Source organism: Ooceraea biroi, chromosome 8 (assembly GCF_003672135.1).
Source record: "Ooceraea biroi isolate clonal line C1 chromosome 8, Obir_v5.4, whole genome shotgun sequence".
NCBI lineage: Eukaryota > Metazoa > Arthropoda > Insecta > Hymenoptera > Formicidae > Ooceraea > Ooceraea biroi.
The window spans coordinates 248,555-267,760 of NC_039513.1; the positions used below are offsets into that span (position 1 = coordinate 248,555).

General features: G+C 37.0%; 1 protein-coding gene and 1 non-coding gene across 2 annotated transcripts in view; both read right to left on the minus strand.

Moving 5' to 3' along the window:
- Positions 1-6,730: 6,730 nt before the first annotated feature.
- On the minus strand, positions 6,731-10,902 carry LOC113562410. The gene is made up of 3 exons (XM_026971845.1): positions 9,986-10,902; positions 9,662-9,811; positions 6,731-8,387 (listed from the first exon to the last, which is right to left on the minus strand). Exons 1-3 carry the CDS (start codon positions 10,130-10,132, stop codon positions 7,803-7,805), a joined length of 882 nt encoding a protein of 293 aa, XP_026827646.1. The 5' UTR covers positions 10,133-10,902; the 3' UTR covers positions 6,731-7,802.
- A 7,945-nt stretch (positions 10,903-18,847) lies between these two features.
- The window catches only part of LOC105285972, a 38,034-nt gene continuing 37,675 nt past the window's right edge, over positions 18,848-19,206 (minus strand). Inside the window, exon 4 of the transcript XR_003406887.1 lies at positions 18,848-18,882. This is a non-coding gene — a transcript (uncharacterized LOC105285972). The remainder of the gene's footprint in view (positions 18,883-19,206) is intronic.

Below are 19,206 nucleotides of genomic sequence, written 5' to 3' on the forward strand. Positions count from 1 at the left end.
ACGACCACTTTTCGAATCGTCTTCAATTGACTCCCAGCCGTTCTTGAATGGAGTAAACTAGTCGTAAACTTGTGTACGAGATAGGCAATTATCTTCATATACTTCTTTTAGTAACGCAAACGTTTCAGTAAAAGTTTTCTTTAATTTCACGCAGAACTTAATGTTGGCGCGTTGCTCTATCGCGATTTTGTGACGAGGTCACGAAACATCCGTTACATTTCACATCACACAACGGACTGTTATGAACCGAATCAAATGCTCTTGCGCACGATCAATAATATAGAGTTTAAAGTATTGAATTTTACCCACTACAATTAGATATCGCGACTAGTACTATTTCTAGAGCAAAAGTTCGGTTTCTTTTTAGACAACCTGTGTATGTCTCTGGATAAAGTCACGCGGATAACAATTACTTAACAAAATTTCCGTAACAATGTCAATATTTTGGTCATGAAATTTGTTGTCGGCTAATAAAATCGCTCTGTCGGTGAGACTTAATATTACACCAATTTTGTGCTTCAAGGGATTACTCGCAAAAAAATTAGTATAACGCCCCGAAAAAGTCGGTTTCCTGTAGCAATTCGTAATAAGAATATCACCATCACGACTGACAGTAGTATCCAAGAAATGTAGAGAATTGTCGCACTCCAATTCGACTGTAAATTGTAACCTTGGATGGTAATTATTAAAAATATCCAAGACATACCGAATCTTATCTGTTGGTAAAATACAAAAAATATCATCAACATATCTTCGATACAAACGAACTTTAAAGCCCAATGCATCAATGCAACAGGTCTCTAGATCGTCTAAAACCATATCAGCCAAAATAGGAGAAAGTGGCGAACCCATCGAACTACCGAAAATCTGTTTATAATATTTACCATCAAAAACGAAATAAGTTGAGTCCAGAATCATGTCTATTGCAAATAAAAATTGTTCAAGATTAAAATTAACAGAGTGCGCAATCCACCGTCACCTCCTCCTAATAGCTTCTTTCACCAACTCATTCGGAACATTTGTAAATAATAAAATTACATCAAATGAAACTAACGATTCATCCGCTCGAATATTTAATCCATTAGCCAGTTCAGTGGTGGACTCGAAGTCAACGTTTTGTGCCAAAAGTGGTAAGAGCGAATAATTACATATTTTACATGAAAGCTTACCTATAAGGAATTTTTTGGGTCACCGAATATGAATCCGGAGTCAAAATTGAGAAATTAAAAATGGCGGATCCAACATGGCGGCTTCAGGTGGCTAACTTTGTAATTCCATAATGGAAATGTATCACTCGGTATGCTCCTTTGGTCGCAGATAACGGATTGGTTCAAGACATTCAAACTGTATTTCAAACGTTTTTTAAACAATTAAAAAAAACAAAAATTAAAAATATATAAAAAAACATGGAGTGTAAAATTCTACCGTAGCCTCCCTGTGGCGCACTCTGGGGTCGTGATAATATTTCACCAGCTAATAACGGAGATAAGATTATCCATAATGGAATACCGTTAGTCACTAGAAGCCGCCATATTGGGTCCGCCATTTTTAATTTCTCAATTTTGACTCCGGATTCATATTCAGCGACCCAAAAAACCTAAGTATAGCAAGTTTCACGCAAATCCGTTCAAAATTGGCAGAGTTATTCAAGGTGCCCATATATGAATCATTACCACTCGTGGCACTTCTTTTTTTCGCCCATATATGAGTCATTACCACTGAACTGGTTAAGGTGATCCTGGAGTGACTAGTGAAACAGTGTTGCCATTTGCTCAAAACTGACAATTAAAATGCTTAATATAAAAATTTCGCAATTTGTACGCACAAAATCGCAGTTTCGCAAGGTGGGGACACAATTAAGGAATATGAGGATGCTTGTCGAAGTGATTTTAGAAGCGTAATAACAGAGAATTCTGTACAATCCTGTCAGAATCCTGTATTCATAAATCCCATAAAAAATTTTTTTTACAAAATCGTTCGATAATGCTTAGAGAATATAATAACAAAAATATCTGCAAAATTTTATTGCAATCGCATCAATACAGATTGAGAAATCATGTACACCGTTTTGAAAAGTGTTGTTTAAAAAAAACGCGTGCAAAGTTTAGAAACGCATTTTTTTAAGTGTTATCGAGTATTATTTCCTCATACCGCTAATCTGCCATGCCTGCTTCATACATTGAATGCTTCTGCTTCAAATGCAGCCTTTTCGAAGTTTCGATAACTTTACAGTGATGTAACCCCTTAAGCGTTTATTTGGATCTTTTTCTATCTGTGTATACGTGTTATCATCACTTAACATATCATTCATTTGTTGCACATAACTATTCCTATCCATTATGACTGTAATTTGACCCTTGTCTACTTTCGTAACCATTATATCTCTGTTGTTATTTAAAAATATCCTACATCTATTATAAGATTCACTAATATAATTATTTACTGTATTGGAATCATGTTTATTATTTAAAAAGTTTTGTAAAGAATTCGAAATATGAAACCTGGTTTCGTTTATAACCTCCTCTGACTCTTTTATCAGACAGCTTTCAAAATTCTTAATTACATCTATTACAAAACCCTCTCTGTCGAACTTACTCTTATTATTAAAAGGTAAACTGAATCTGTCACCAAGACTTAATAAATCCATTATATCTTTAGGGATCTCTTTATTACTAATATTAGAAATCCATTTACTTTTGTCAATTTCAAAAAACGTATTTTGGTATGTACAGAGCTCATAAAGTCCGTGCACGGCGCATATTATATAAGTATTGTTCGAACACCTATGCGTACACACACTAGCATATGCATAAACTTAAGAGACTCTCGCTCGTTTCCGAATGCGAGCATCCTTTCCGATTAATTGAGTCGGCATATTTCTAAGACGGCGGCATCGGGCGGTCGGCGCCTGTAATGTTCGGCCGCGTTTATCGGCGCGTTCGCGGCTTCGACTCGCGGATCGAGTGATCTGCCGACCACCAATCCGCGGACAAGATGGGCGGACCGAAGGGCCGATACGTTCGAGCAGTGATGGTAGATTCGGGCCGCGGCCAGCACGGAATAGGAGTGGAGAGGGTATGTCACGTGACGCTGCGTGACGCACACATCTATCGTCTCGTGTCCGTGAGCGCTCGGGATCTCGGGCAACTTCGGGGCTCGTTCAGGCTCGCTCGCGAAACACGCGACCAACACTTTTGGCTCGCGGCTCGCTGCTCGCTGATCAGCTGATGTGTCGTACAATACGGCAGCTGTCAATTTTGTCAAAGGCCATAGCCGGATAAGCATACTAAAAGTGCCCCCGGCGAGTTTTGGAACGACACTTGGACTGTTATTTTGTCATTATAACAAAAACATTTTCTCAAAATTTCAGTCCTTTAATTGTATTATTTCTCGAGTTATTGAAAAAAATGCGATTTTCAGTTTTTATTTTTTTCTTCCATAGATATTATAAATGGACTTCTGTCGATTTTTTTTAAAAGACTTATTAATATAAGACACAAAAAAAACTTTTTTCATAGTTCCCGATTTAAAACTCCATTTACAAAAAAAATAATAAAATTAAAAGTAACTTTTCCGAAATGTTCTCTTCGAGGTACAATCACTAAACTTTCACAGAAAACTCTTCTCTTTTATGAAATTGTTCTCAAATTTTTTCAATTTTTTCCAGTTGGTGCAACATCATGAAAAAAAATAAAAATCAATTTTTTCCTTTTATTTTTGCAGTAAAATAGAAAATTATTTATTTCTCTCAATACAAATATAGTTATAATTATACAAACAAGATTCTAGAAAGAATTTTTATACAAAAATCATAATTTTTATCGAATGTGATCAACAAATTAATTTTTTATCAGTCTTCATCACTATCTTCAGTAATTACTACGGTGCTACCCTATATCGTAAACAGATGGCTCAAAATTTCAGCTGGTCTTATTATTTTTGCTAAATATCTCGCATAAGATAAGTAATATACAGCTAGGGTGTATTACTAAAGGTGTTACAAGCTTATATTTTTAAAACTAGATGAAGTATGAAATTTTTGTTTTCCAGCAAATGTTTGGTATCGAAAATAACATCATATGATGAAGTTAGTTTTTTCCTAGGTGGAGTAGTTAAAGTCACATCAAGGACATTTTGATTTTTTAACTGTCGACATATAGTTTTTGAATGGCGCTAATTTCGAACATTTGCTAAGGATTTATTACTTTGTTTTGTTATTTCTATTTGTTTTGTTATTATGACTATTTGTGGTCAATCTACTCGTCAGGAGACGGGCTACAATCGTACGCAATAAAAAATATATGTCGACAGTTAAAAAATCAAAATGTCCTTGATGTGACTTTAACTACTCCACCTAGGAAAAAACTAACTTCATCATATGATGTTATTTTCGATACCAAACATTTGCTGGAAAACAAAAATTTCATACTTCATCTAGTTTTAAAAATATAAGCTTGTAACACCTTTAGTAATACACCCTAGCTGTATATTACTTATCTTATGCGAGATATTTAGCAAAAATAATAAGACCAGCTGAAATTTTGAGCCATCTGTTTACGATATAGGGTAGCACCGTAGTAATTACTGAAGATAGTGATGAAGACTGATAAAAAATTAATTTGTTGATCACATTCGATAAAAATTATGATTTTTGTATAAAAATTCTTTCTAGAATCTTGTTTGTATAATTATAACTATATTTGTATTGAGAGAAATAAATAATTTTCTATTTTACTGCAAAAATAAAAGGAAAAAATTGATTTTTATTTTTTTTCATGATGTTGCACCAACTGGAAAAAATTGAAAAAATTTGAGAACAATTTCATAAAAGAGAAGAGTTTTCTGTGAAAGTTTAGTGATTGTACCTCGAAGAGAACATTTCGGAAAAGTTACTTTTAATTTTATTATTTTTTTTGTAAATGGAGTTTTAAATCGGGAACTATGAAAAAAAGTTTTTTTTGTGTCTTATATTAATAAGTCTTTTAAAAAAAATCGACAGAAGTCCATTTATAATATCTATGGAAGAAAAAAATAAAAACTGAAAATCGCATTTTTTTCAATAACTCGAGAAATAATACAATTAAAGGACTGAAATTTTGAGAAAATGTTTTTGTTATAATGACAAAATAACAGTCCAAGTGTCGTTCCAAAACTCGCCGGGGGCACTTTTAGTATGCTTATCCGGCTATGGCCTTTGACAAAATTGACAGCTGCCGTATTGTACGACACATCAGCTGATCAGCGAGCAGCGAGCCGCGAGCCAAAAGCGTTGGTCGCGTGTTTCGCGAGCGAGCCTGAACGAGCCCCGAAGTTGCCCGAGATCCCGAGCGCTCACGGACACGAGACGATAGATGTGTGCGTCACGCAGCGTCACGTGACATACCCTCTCCACTCCTATTCCGTGCTGGCCGCGGCCCGAATCTACCATCACTGCGTTCGAGTCGTATTTTGGATTTTGTCATTCTGTTCTCGATAGCCTTAGAGCATGGTAGAGCACGAACGAGCGAGTGTCACTGCGCGACTCAGAGACATTGTCTCCCAGGCGTTGTCGTCAAGCGACTCAGGGAAGTTATCTCCCAGGCGTTGTCGCCCATCGACTCAGGGAAGTTATTCTTCAGGCGTTGTCGATGTCCAAGCGTTCCAAATAACCAATCGCGAATACAACGCGAAATAAAATTCTCAAAAGTGTACAAAGTGCCGATAATAAACGTTTTCAAAATCCACACGAAGCTACTGTGTAAATATTAACCATATTTATACTAAATACGGAACATATTTAAATCTCGATTGTGAACAGAGTAAAAACTACGACAAAGGTGGCTGAACTTGTTGATCAACTTTCTTTTAGTATTCACTTCATGTGTTCTAAAGCTGAGTATACACTAAGCGAACGAACGCCGAACGAACAGCGAACGCGAACGTTCGGACATTCGCGTTCATGTTCTGAAGTCGTTCGTTCTGTTTCTCAATTGTAGCGAACACCAGCATTCGGCCATATTCGGTGTTCGATGTATGTTGGGACAAAAGGTTTACGTAGTAAACGTGCATAAAGATTAAGTATTACACTACATTCTAATTTTACATTATATATTGTTAGAAAAGATAAATTGTGTTATTTGAATAACACACACAGTTTAAAGTTGTACATTTCAAATTCTACACACAAATATCGCGGGCGAAGCCGTGACAGAGGATGCTAGTTTAACACACACACATACACACACACACACACACACACACACACACACACACACACACACACACACACACACACACCACACACACACACACACACCACACACACACACACGTGTATGTATATATATATGTATATACATATATAGTTTAAATATTTATTAAACATATACATGTATTTTTAAACTATATTTAATATTATTACAGTAATAACATTACTGAAAAATATAGGTTATTCAAATAACATAATTCATCTTGTAAATAATATAATTGTGTATATGTGTGTATACATCATACATACGTACGTACCTACATACATACATCTTTACATGTATATTTCTTTTTCTATATTTTAGATAAGCAAAATAACTAAAAGTATAGCCAAATTGTCATCAGAGTTGTTTATTATTGAACAAGACCAATGTCTGACGATACAATTATTATAGCAAGTACTTGTTATGTTATAATGGCATATAATTTTGGAAAAATTAAAAAAAAAAGGACTAGAAGATGGTGGATGACAGTTATACGAAAATCGTGTACAATATAGAGGAAGCAATTTACTAAGCGATTTAAAAGCAAACTATATAGGACAATTCCAAAATTTCTGTAGAATGTCTGCAGAAGATTTTGAACTATTATTAAATAGAATTGGACATAAAATTTCTAAACAGGATACAGTGTTTCGTCAATCAATTCCGATCCAAGAGAGATTTGCTATTACTCTTCGTTTTCTAGCAACAGGGGATTCTTACACAAGTTTTATGTATCTTTTTAAAGTGTCAAAACAATTAATTTCAAGAATTGTGCCTGAAGTGTGTGTTGCTATAATAGAAGCATTGCAGGAAATAATTCGGGTAAGTAAACAAAACATATATATACACATACACACTTTAATAACATATAACTGTATAATAGATATTCTTAAATTATTAATATATTTGTAGCAATTTAATATGCAAAATTATTTTTTTCGAAGTACTTATTACATCATACTGCTGAATAAGCACCAGTTTAAGAAAAATATTAAAATAATAAAATTGTAAAAAAATTAAGAATTAATTAATATTTTTTAAATCGTATTGTCATACAAATTTGATTCAGATATCTTTTTTTACTTAAAAATAAAAATTAATATTACATTGTTTTTGTTTATTAATTGGTGTAACGTCTTATTTGTTTATTTGCTGATAATCTTAAATTTTCTCAAATGAAATGTATTTAATATAAAATTTTCCATCGTCAACACTTAGATTTCTACTTTATCACAGTAGAAAATAGAAAACAGAAAACAGTCTCATAGAATAAATAAACTTAACGTCTCTTTATAACATTACCGCTTAAATGTTATATCACAGTAGTAGACAGTATTGAGCAACGTTATATACTTTGTTTTATATGTTTTATATTATGTTCTTATTACTAATTGTAAGTTATTGAATACATATTATGTACGGACCCACATGATCTGAGGATGATCTGAGTTGATGAAATTTCTGTCGAAACATGTTCCTGATAAATTTAGACAGGTGTATGTGTGTTCAATAACTTAGTAATAATAACATAATTAATTATATTAATTATTAAAATATATTTTTTCAAATATCTTAAATATTATTTGTATCGTTAACGATATACGTATTACCGTCTAAAGTGTGAATAGGCAAGACTGTTGCTGATTGTAATATTTGTGGTGATGCTGATGACGAAAGTGAAGAAATTGATAACAAATCATCATGGGAACTATTTGAAGAAGTAGACTGTGTTGATAGTTTTGCAAAATGTTGAACATTTTCATATGTTTGCATATCAGCTTGAAACAGAATATTATTGATTTGATATTCAACGTAACTTTGTGTTCTAGAATTATATTTACGATGTTTTCTTGAAACATAATCACCAAAAATATCACTATTATCCTTTTGCTTGTTAGTCTGTACAGTACTTTTTAAAATATTATATGCTTCAGACATCCGTATTTCTTCAATAGAAATAGATCTTTTCTTTGATCGTGGTATGTTCAAGAATGTAGTTGTATTTCCCAAATTTTTATCTGTCTGTGTATTTAAATCTTTCTCTACATCCGTAGAGCTTGATGATTCTTCAGCTTGTACATCGTTATTATCATTACTCTGATTTTCTGTTAACTCATTAACTGATGATGACATTAATTGATTAACTGATTCATTTTCCTGCAATAAATAATTTTAAATTATTATATTTTTTTCAGATGCCTACTACAGCAGAACAATGGTTAGGTATTGCACAACGATTCGAAGAAAATTGGAATTTTCCACATTGCCTAGGAGCAATCGATGGAAAACATTGTGTTTTGCAAGCTCCAATAAATAGCGGAAGTGATTATTACAACTACAAATCTACTTTTAGTATCGTTTTAATGGGAGTTGCAGATGCTGATTATTGTTTTATTTACGCTGATGTTGGCTGTCAGGGAAGGATTTCAGATGGAGGTGTTTTTAGAAATACTTCCTTTTATAAAAACTTACAACAAAATAAAATGGGAATTCTTGTTGAAGAATCACTTCCTGGAAGAACTATGAAAGTTCCTTATATTTTTGTAGCTGATGATGCATTTCCTTTAACAAATAATATTATGAAACCTTTCCCCGGTATACAAAAACAAGGAAGCAAAGAGAGAATCTTTAATTACAGATTATGCAGAGCACGACGTATTATTGAAAATACGTTTGGCATAATGTCAAGTATATTCAGAGCTCTTCGCAAGCCTATGCTCATAGAGCCAGAAAAAGCAACTGTTGTTGTACTGTGTTGCATTTATTTACATAATTTCCTTCGCAAAAGTCAATCTTCTCGAAACATTTATGCGCCACCTGGAGCATTTAATACTACTATACAAGGGCATATAGTGGAAGGAACATGGAGAAACAATATTGAACTATCATCATTTCTTCCATTATCTAGAATAGCTAGAAGACCTCCACAAAATTGTCATACAATTAGAGAAGAATTTGCAAATTATTTTAAAACAGATATAGGAAGTATTCCATGGCAAGATAAATACAATTAATGAGTACTTCTATTCTAAAAATTCTATCTTTTAAATTCTATTTTTCAATATCTATTATTTTTTATTATAATGTATCAGGTTTATATACATATATATATATATATATATATATATATATATATATATGTATAACGAAAAATAAAAATGATATATAATACATTTACTTTACTAAATTTACTTTACTTACTATACTTAAATTTACTTTACTAAAAGAACAAAAGTTGCAGTTAAAAAATAACTAACTCATGCAACATTAACTAGATTAAGTTAAAAATTATTAACCTTTTAACTGTATTATGAACTTTTACTTTTTAAGTTAATTTCTAATTAGTTGCTATACTCAATCCTTAATATTTGATATTTCATATACATACTTATATGAACAATAGTTGTATTATAAGTTGCTCGTGGTTAGAATTTATCCAAAAGAAATGACATGTGATTGAAAGCAAACCACGTAGATTTATAAATTTCGTCTCTACCACTTCCTGATTTTGTTACACATTTCATTCTCTCTCTTCTGAAAGAAGATAGTAAAGAATCTATCTTTTTCTTTATTTCCGATACCTATTAAACAATACGTACGATGTATTAGAATAAAAAGAAGTTTGATTATAGATTATATATGTATAAATAAAACAGATTAAGATAAGAATAGTTAACTTGTTAGTAATATTTTTTCAAGACTTTTTCTTAAAATTTACATTTATATATTATGTATTATTATCAAATCCACCTTACTTGACACTTAAATTCCTTTGCTATTTCTTCCCAAGCAGTATTTTTCTTTAATTTATTGTGATAAGATGTGTGTTTCGGATTCCACAATAACTCATACTCTTTATAACTTGTTATTAATTTTAAAGTTTCCTCTTCGGTCCATTCCATTGTAGTATTATACTCTTCTTTATCAAAGTCAATAAAATCGGTAAATCGGCACTTACGATTACGATACGGTTACTTTTTTTAAGATGCTTCGGACTGGAGTTAACGCGTCTTCAACTCCTACGATACGGTTACGGTACAGAAAAGGTTATGACAAAACAGCAGCGAACAGTAGCGAACAGCATGTGCGCGTCCACATCGCGCACGAATTGTCTTTGATGTACCGCCTCATGAGCGAATCGAGCCGAACGCGAATCGAACGTTCCATTCGCATTCGCTTTAGCGTATATATCTGCTAAATGATAACAACGAACGTTCGTGTTCGCTGTTCGTTCGGCGTTCGTTCGCTAAGTGTATACCCAGCTTAATACGAACCTCGTTACGTTTAAAAAATTTCTTAACAATATTCCTCGGCATAAAAGCTACTACTGTTATTCGTGATGATGGTATTCTTATTACGAATTGCTACAGGAAACCGACTTTTTCGGGGCATTATACTAATTTTTTTGCGAGTACTCCCTTGAAGCACAAAATTGGTGTAATATTAAGTCTCACCGACAGAGCGATTTTATTAGCCTACAACAGATTTCATGACCAAAATATTGAAATTGTTACAGAAATTTTTGTTAAATAATTGTTATCCGCGTGACTTTATCCAGAGACATATAAGTGACAGACTAAGAAACATTAAGTACAGAAAGGAAGACAATATTGATAATAATGATGATAATGTTGACGTTGGATCGGGTAATTTAAATAAAGATAAAAAAGTTATTTAGCTATTCCATATGTCAAAGGAATTAGTGACTTAGCAAGTTTCTAAAGCGTTGTAAATTGAATGTTGTGTTTACGATTTTTAATAGAATGGACAGGGTAATCAAACGAGGTAAGGACGTTCTCACCACTGACCACAAAACGAGCGTTGTTTATAGAATTAATTGTGCAGACTGCGAGGTTTGTTATGTCAGACAGACTAAGAGGCATGTCCAGACACGTATCAGCGAACATAGATCCGATATTAGAAAGACTTTTAGTGAGTTGTCGGTGGGTAGCAGGCACAGGGTGGAGAAAGGTCACCATTTTGATTGGTCAAAAATTAACATCCTTCATTAGGAGAAACATCTGAGAAAAAGAGAGATTGTGGAAATGATTTATATTAAAAGGAATAGTAATTCTATTAATTTACAGAAGGATACCGATCGATTACCCGGTATATATGATCATGTTTTGTCTAGTATCGGGCCTTCTCCTTCACTTGCTTGTTGACGACCGTCAAGTCATATTTCTCCGTCATTTATTCTTGTAATTTTTGAGGTTTTATCTTTCCTTTTCTGGCAAGTAAGTTTTTGTATTATTATTTTTGTTTGTTTTAATTTTCAATTTGCTACGGTTTGTCAATCTTTTTCATTGTATTGTTAATTTAGAGAGGAAAGATTTTGTACACCTGAAGAGGACCACAAAGTTGGTCGAAACGTTGTGTTTTTCCGGACAAATATATGGCCAGTTTGGTTGAAACTAATATTATTGTATTCACATAATTACGTCAACGGACAATATTTCAATAACTAATGCTGATACTAGAAGTAAATAATAGTTGATAAAGTAAAATATCTAAATCCGTAACAAATTTGACGCAAACAAGATATAGCTTGCTGCAGTTCCGATCGGACACAGTTCCGATCGGACACAGATTCTATCGGACACATACAGTTTCCACCGGACACAGTTCCGATCGGACACAGATTCTATCGGACACTGCACCTACCAGCTGCATTACCCGCCCCACGCTAACACTGTCGAATCATCGGTACGATTCCACATGGGTTCAAGGAGGTCTATGTTTTTTACTTTTCATGTCGTTGAACCAATGCAGAATCGTACCAATTACTCGACAGTGTTAGCGTGGGGCGGATAATGCAGCTGGTAGGTGTGTCCGATAGAATCTGTGTCCGATCGGAACTGTGTCGATTGAAAATGTGTCCGATCGAAACTGTGTCCGATCAGAAAATATCTTCGTGTCCGATGAGTAATGTGCGCAATCGGGACTCACTCCTTGCCAATGCCATAAATCTTCATGATTGATCACTGTGAGTCACGTGGTTTATTCGCTATTGTATACCCGTGTCGGTTGACTGCGTGTTGGGTCAGGTAAGTGATTGTCGGATCAGAAATTATGAGGTAATATCTTGTTTTATTTAATGTGTAATATTATAAAATATAGAGATAGTTTGTATCTATGTCTTATTTTCTCATAATATAGAAGTAGTTTTCTCATAATATAGAGGTAGTTTGTATCTATGTCTTATTTTATCTTATAATGTGTAATATTATAATCGTTAAAGTTTCAATGTAAAGTTTGCCTCTGCGTTATCATTACTTTACGTTTATATATTACTTTTGTTGTATGTATGAATTTATTGACTCCCCTTAGGGTTACAATTTAATTTATAACACTTAACTTATTTTTAACCTAACTTAATACTACCTTACACTAACTTAATCTAATCTACGCTACCCTTGCGAGGCGAGACGAGGGAAGTCAACCGTCCCTCCCCTCCCTCTACACACACACACATACACACACACACCTCCCCCTATTGACTTCCGTTTCCTCTTGCTTCCCTATCCACTTCTTCCTTCTTTCATTCCTTTTCCACTTTACTTCTTTTCTTTTCATTCCTTTTTCCTTTCCATTCTCCCCCACCCATCTCATACATCCTCTCACTCTCTCTTCTTCCTTCACACTTCTCGCTCCTTTTACCCTTCTCCCTCTCACTCACACCCTCTCATATCCTCTCATCCTCTTCACCTTCCCACACCTCTTCCTCCTCTCTTCTCCCCCTTCCAATACTCTTCTTTCTTCCTCTAATTCCCTCATCCACCACTCTACCTCCCCTTCATCTCCTAGTACCCACTCCACCGCGTCCTGCCAACCTCCGCCTCCCTTTTTCCATTCTCTGCATTCTTCCCATACGTGCTCCCAAGTCTCCCTTTCCCTTCTACACAACCTACATTTTTTTTCTCTTCACCCTCCCAGTATTTTCCTCCTCCCATTTCATTTCCTAGCCTAAACCTTGCTACTCTTCTCCATCTGCTTTTCCCCCATCCCTTCTTTAAATATCCTGGAATTCCTCTTCCCTTCACCTCCTTATACCAATTATTATATCTCAACTCCCTTATCCACTTCTATCTCTCTTCCATTTGCTTTTCCTTAGAGATAGGAGCACAAGAGGGCATGGGGGTTTGAAAAAAGGCTGGAGGAGGGAAGGGGAGGGGAATTGACAAGAAGGTGTTGGGAGGAGGTGAAGGAGAGGGCAAGAAAGGGAAAAGTGGAAGAGGGATGGGAGGAGGAGAGAAAAAGACACTTTGAAGATAAGGGATGGAAGGTAGAGGAAATGGAGAAAAAAAGAGAAGAGGGAAGGTTTTGGTATGGTGCCTTCACCTCCTCCCAACACCTTCTTGTCAATTATCCTCCCCTTCCCTCCTCCAGCCTTTTTTCAAACCCCCTTGCCCTCTTCACCGCTCTTCCTCTCAATTTATCTCTTTGCAATTCCTCGCTTATTAAATAGCTCGGCGTTTTTCCAACTACACCTAGACGCCATCTCAAATACCTTTCCTCAAACTTCTCCATCTCCTCTCTTTCCTCCCACCCCCAAATCTCCACTCCGTAAGCCAACACCGTCCATACCAATTTATCAAATAACCATAATCTTCTACCCAGATCCTTACCGAACCTCTTCTTCCCTATACCCCAAATCTACCCCATTACCGTTGCTGCCCTTCGTATTCTATCCCTCACATGCGCGTCTTGTTTCCCATTTCTTTGAAACACATATCCTAAATATTTTATCTCCTTGACCTCTTCTAGTTTCTTCCCTTTCCACCTCCATATCCTTTTATCCATCCTTCCTCTTCCTTTTCTAAATCTCATTACCTTAGTTTTATCACTGTTTAACACCAACTTCTTTTCCTCTAGATATTTTCCCAACCTCACCATTATACTCCTCATTCCCTCCTCGTCCTCTGCCATCAACACAATATCATCCGCGTACGACACGAATAAACTTTTTCCTCCCCTAACCTCACTCCTCCCCATCACACTTTCCCCATCTCTTCCTCCAAATCTGCCAACACCACATTAAATAATATAGAGCTTAACGGACATCCCTTCCTCGCCCCTCTTACCGTTCAGAAACTTTCCCCCTCCTCTTCTCCCACTCTCACCTTACTCTTTGTCTCTCTCACTATTTCTTCTATCCTACCTACCAACTCCTTCCTAATCCTCTTTCTTCTTAACCCCTCTATTAATACACCTCTATCCACTGAATCGAAAGCCGCCTTCAAGTCTACGAATAGCGCAATTAACCTCCCTTTCTTTCTCCCTAATTGCCTGCTCACCAAATAATTCAGCACATAAATATTATCTAATGTCCCCAGTCCCTTTCTAAAGCCTGACTGATTCTTTTCTAAACACCCTTTCTCCTCTACCTCTGCCTTCAGTCTCTCCGCCAGGATCATCACGTATATCTTATATAGGGTAGACATTAGCGTCACACCTCTATATTCTTCTACTACATTTTCCTCTCCCTTCTTTATTATCGGCACTATCAAACCCTCTTTCCACTCTTCTGGCCATCCCTCTCCCTTCCAAACCTTATTACAATAACCCCATATCCATTCTTCTATTTCCTCCCCTCCATACTTCCACACTTCATTCGGTATCCCATCCCCTCCCACTGCCTTTCCGTCCTTCAATTTTCCAATTATTTCTCTCATTTCTGTCCTACTTAAGTGGCACCCGTTTGGCCACGTTGATATTGGCCACGGTCCCGATTGACCACGTTGATATTGGCCCATCGTACCGATAACTTGACAGTGTTTGCGTGGGGCGGGTAATGCACCTGCACTCCCATCAAAAAAAATATGATCAAACTCCAGGGGGCCTACCCCGCCCGTGGTGGACCTCGATTGGCGTGGAATGTTCAAGGAACGGACATTGATGAACCTATGCGGAATCATTTACTGATCATTAAAAATTTTTCGTTCATACAGTTTTATTAGCCAATCGTGCAGTGTCTAATAGTACGGTGTCCAATCGTTCCGCGTGCAAACGAGATACGCCTGTTCAGATTTCTGATTACCAATGTGTGGTCAATCGGGATCGTGGCCAATGTCAACGTGGTCAATCGGGACCGTGGCCAATATCAACGTGGTCAATCGGGACCGTGGCCAATATCAACGTGGTCAATCGGGACTGTGGTCAATCGGGACTGTGGTCAATCGGGACCGTGGTCAATATCAATGTGGTCAATCGAGACCGTGGTCATTTGGGACTGTGATCAATCGCAATGTGGTCAATATCAACGTGGTCAATCGGAACGTGGTCAATCGGGACTGTGGTCAATAGCAACGTGGCCAAACGGGACGCTCCCGTCCTACTTATTTCCTCCTCCTCATCTCCCTCCCTCTCCCCCCCTCCGTTCTCTCCTAACTACTCTACCTTCCACTCCTCCCAATAGCCTTAAAAATGTTCCTTCCATTCTTCCATCTCTATACCCTCATTAAATCTCTTCTTCCTTCTTCTATCCCTATTTATTATTTCCCACACCTCCCCTTCCCTCCTTACATTCTCCGCTTCTCTCTCCCATCTATCGTTCATTTCTTTCTTCTTACTTTCACATAAAAGCTTATATTTTTTTTTCTTTTCCTATATTTCTCCCCCGATCCACTCCCTCTTCTCCACTTCCTCAATTCATTCCTTACATCTCTCTTTTCTCTCCTACATTCTTCATCCCACCATCCCCTGCTTCCTCTTTCTTTATCTTCAGCTACTTTCCCCGCCTCCTCCATTGCATCTCTCAACCTCCCTTCTAACCCTTCCCATTCTTCTCCAATTTCCCTATCCCCTAGCACCATTTTCCCCAACTTCTCTCTAAACACCTTCCTTCCCTCCTCATTCAAAACCCTTCTCCCTCGTCTAATCCCCCCTCTTCTCTCTTTTCCTGCTCTTCTCCCCTTTTATCCTCACCTCCACCGGATGATGATCAGAGTCTATTCTGTCTGCTACTCTCATCTCAATTATACTTTCCCTTATCTCCCTATCACCTAATATGTAATCAATTACCGTGCACCCTTTCCCTCCCATAAATGTAAATTCTCCTCTTTCATCTCCTCTTGTATTCCCGTTAAACAAAACCCATCCCTTCTCTTTCAAAAAATTTAACAAAATTATCCCTTCCCTATTTACTTTCCCATCCCTCGACTTCCTACCTCCCCCTTCCTCCTTTTCCTCCCCCGTAATTATCCCCCTTCTCTTCCCGTTCTCGCAGTAAAATCCCCTCCTATTATTGTTTTTACCCCATCCTCCTTACCCTCCATCCACTCCTCTAGACCTTCTAACTTCTCTTAAATGTCCTTGTTCACATAAACCCCTACTACTCTCCATCTCTCTTTTCCCCACCTTACCTTTCCCACCATCATTCTTTCCTTTCCTGTTTCCACTTTTGTCCCTTTTTCTATCATCCCTTTCCTTATACCCATTACCATCCCTCCCATCGCTTTTCCCTTCTTACTCTTCCTCTTCGCTTCCTGCACCGCCTATACGTAGCCCTTCGGTAATTTACCCTTTAATTTCTGCCATCCTCCCCCTTCCACCCACGTCTCAGACAACACCATTAGATCCCACTCTTTTAAACTTCTCCAAAATCCTTCATCCTTATTATGTAATCCCGCCACATTCCAAAATGATACTCTCCAATCCTTAATCTTTTCCTCCTTTACCCCCCCTACTCCTTCTCTCTCTTCCCTCTCTATTTTACCTCTTCTCTTCTCTCCACTCTCTCTTCCCCCTGTATCCTCTCTCTTCTCCTTCCCTTTTCATCCTTTAACACTTCCTCCCTTTCATCCCATTTCCACCATTGTTCCTCTATCCTAATCTTGCCATACCTTATCCACACCTTCTTCCCTTTTCTTTCCTCTTCTCTGGCTATCTCTTCCAACCTCCATCTCATTTTCCTCTCATTCCATGTCCAGTCCTCCATTACTCTCTCTCTTCTTCCCTTTAGCTCTTTTTTCTTTTTCATTATCTCCCTTTTTTGCTCCTCATTTTTAAGTTTCACCAAGATCGTTTCCCCCCTCTTTCTCCTACCCCACCTATTCTTTTTAATTCAAGAATCTCTACCTGTGCTCCTATCTTTTCTATCAACTTTTCTACCGCCTCCCTTCTCCTCCTCTCTTTCACCTCTATCCCTCTTATCATTATATTTTTTCTCCTCTCTTCTCTATCTTTCCACTCAATTCTACGCTCTATCTCCCCCAATTTCTCTTCCCAGCCTCTCCTATCTCCCTCTGTAATTCCTTCTCTCTCTCTCCCCTCTCTGTTTCCCAATTCCATCTCCTCCATCTTCCTCTCTAACCCTTCTACTCTAACTCTCAACTCCATCCTCTCCTCTCTACCTTTTCTCTCCTGCTCCCTTATTTCCTCTCTCATACGCTCTACTTCTTCCGTCAATCTTCTCACTTGTTCTATAATCCTTTCATTAACCCTTTCCAGCAACAACTTAAATTCCTCTCTTATGACCTCCCTTATCTGTTCTCCTATGTTCTCTCCTCCCTCTTTCCTATCCCCCGGCGACCTCGGCGTCTTCTTACTTTCCTTAAATACCTCTTCTTCCTCTCCTCCACTTCCTTCTTTTAACATTTTTCTCTTCCTTTTCAACATTTCTGCTATATTTCCTTCACTTCTGCATCTTTCTCTCTCTCTCCTTTACCTGTTTTCCCTACCGTCCCTGCCTTTTTCTCCATCTTTCCCTTATCACTTACCTTTATTCCTTGCTACCTCACTACTATACCGCCCTCTGTCCTCGCTCACTCTTCCTCTTCTCTCACTTCACTACTCTATGCCCGTCACACCTTCTCGCCACAACGTGTTCCCTTCTATCTTCCTCCTGCTCCTTGCCCAACTCTAACCTCACTCAGCCTTTCTCTCTATCTCTACCTCTTACTCTCCTCTTTCTCAACCAATTCACTCTCCTCCACTCTCTCTCATTCTCTCTCCCTTCTGCTTCTCCCTCATTCACTCTCACCTCTATCCTCCACTCTCTCTCTCGTCTCCACCACCGTGAATATCCTTCTGCTAATTCCCGTGTTTATCTCTTTAGCACCGGAAACGAAAGTCTATATTACTTTTGTTATTTACATTAGAATGTTATAGGACTCTAATTCATATGAATATTATATTCTTTTTTTACATGCAGCTGAAATGGTCCGTACATGTAAAGAAATGCAATGTCCAGGAGGGACAGGGGAAGCAGCTCTTTCGTTTTCCGAAAGATGAGAGGCGCTCTATTTGGGTGTCGCGAACTGGACGGAGATTCTGGTAACCTGGAGCCTCTAGCTGCATTTGTGAGGTGAGATATTTTTATTACCTCTCGTTTATGTATCGTATATGCGATGAAGAAACTTTATTTAATAATTAATACTTGTAGTTTAAATAATTTTTCTATGTTTGCATTTATCAAGAGACACGGTAGTGTCTCGCGCCAAGTATACGCGCAGCGAGATCGCACCGTGACACTTTTACGCGAAGCGACGCTTTCGCAGACACTCAGATTATTAGATCTCAATAACCGCTGAACGGATCAAGTTCAGAGTAGGCTCAATAGACAGCTTGCGGTCGAATTATGTAATAAAAGTGTTTTCATTTTTCTTCTACGTGCCCTACGAGCGGAGATATGGCGATGCAAAGTCTGAAACTGGCAAATTTCATTTAAGAAATGTCATTGTCGTTTGTACAGTTCGATCTTTTCAACGAGATGGCAGTAGCTAATATCGGTTTTCTCGCGTGCACCAGACATACGCGAGCGAGAACCGCATACTTCACACTACAAAATGTGTGAAATCACAACAAAATTACCTTTTTAAAAAAAGGTACAAAAAAGCGCCAAGTATACGCGCCTGAAGTTCTTTCAAAAAAGGACTCTACAAAATTAATGATATAAACAAATTGCGCTAACTACAATGGGTACTTATGCAAACCAGAAAATCTATTACTTTATTATTACTCTTTGGCCGATATT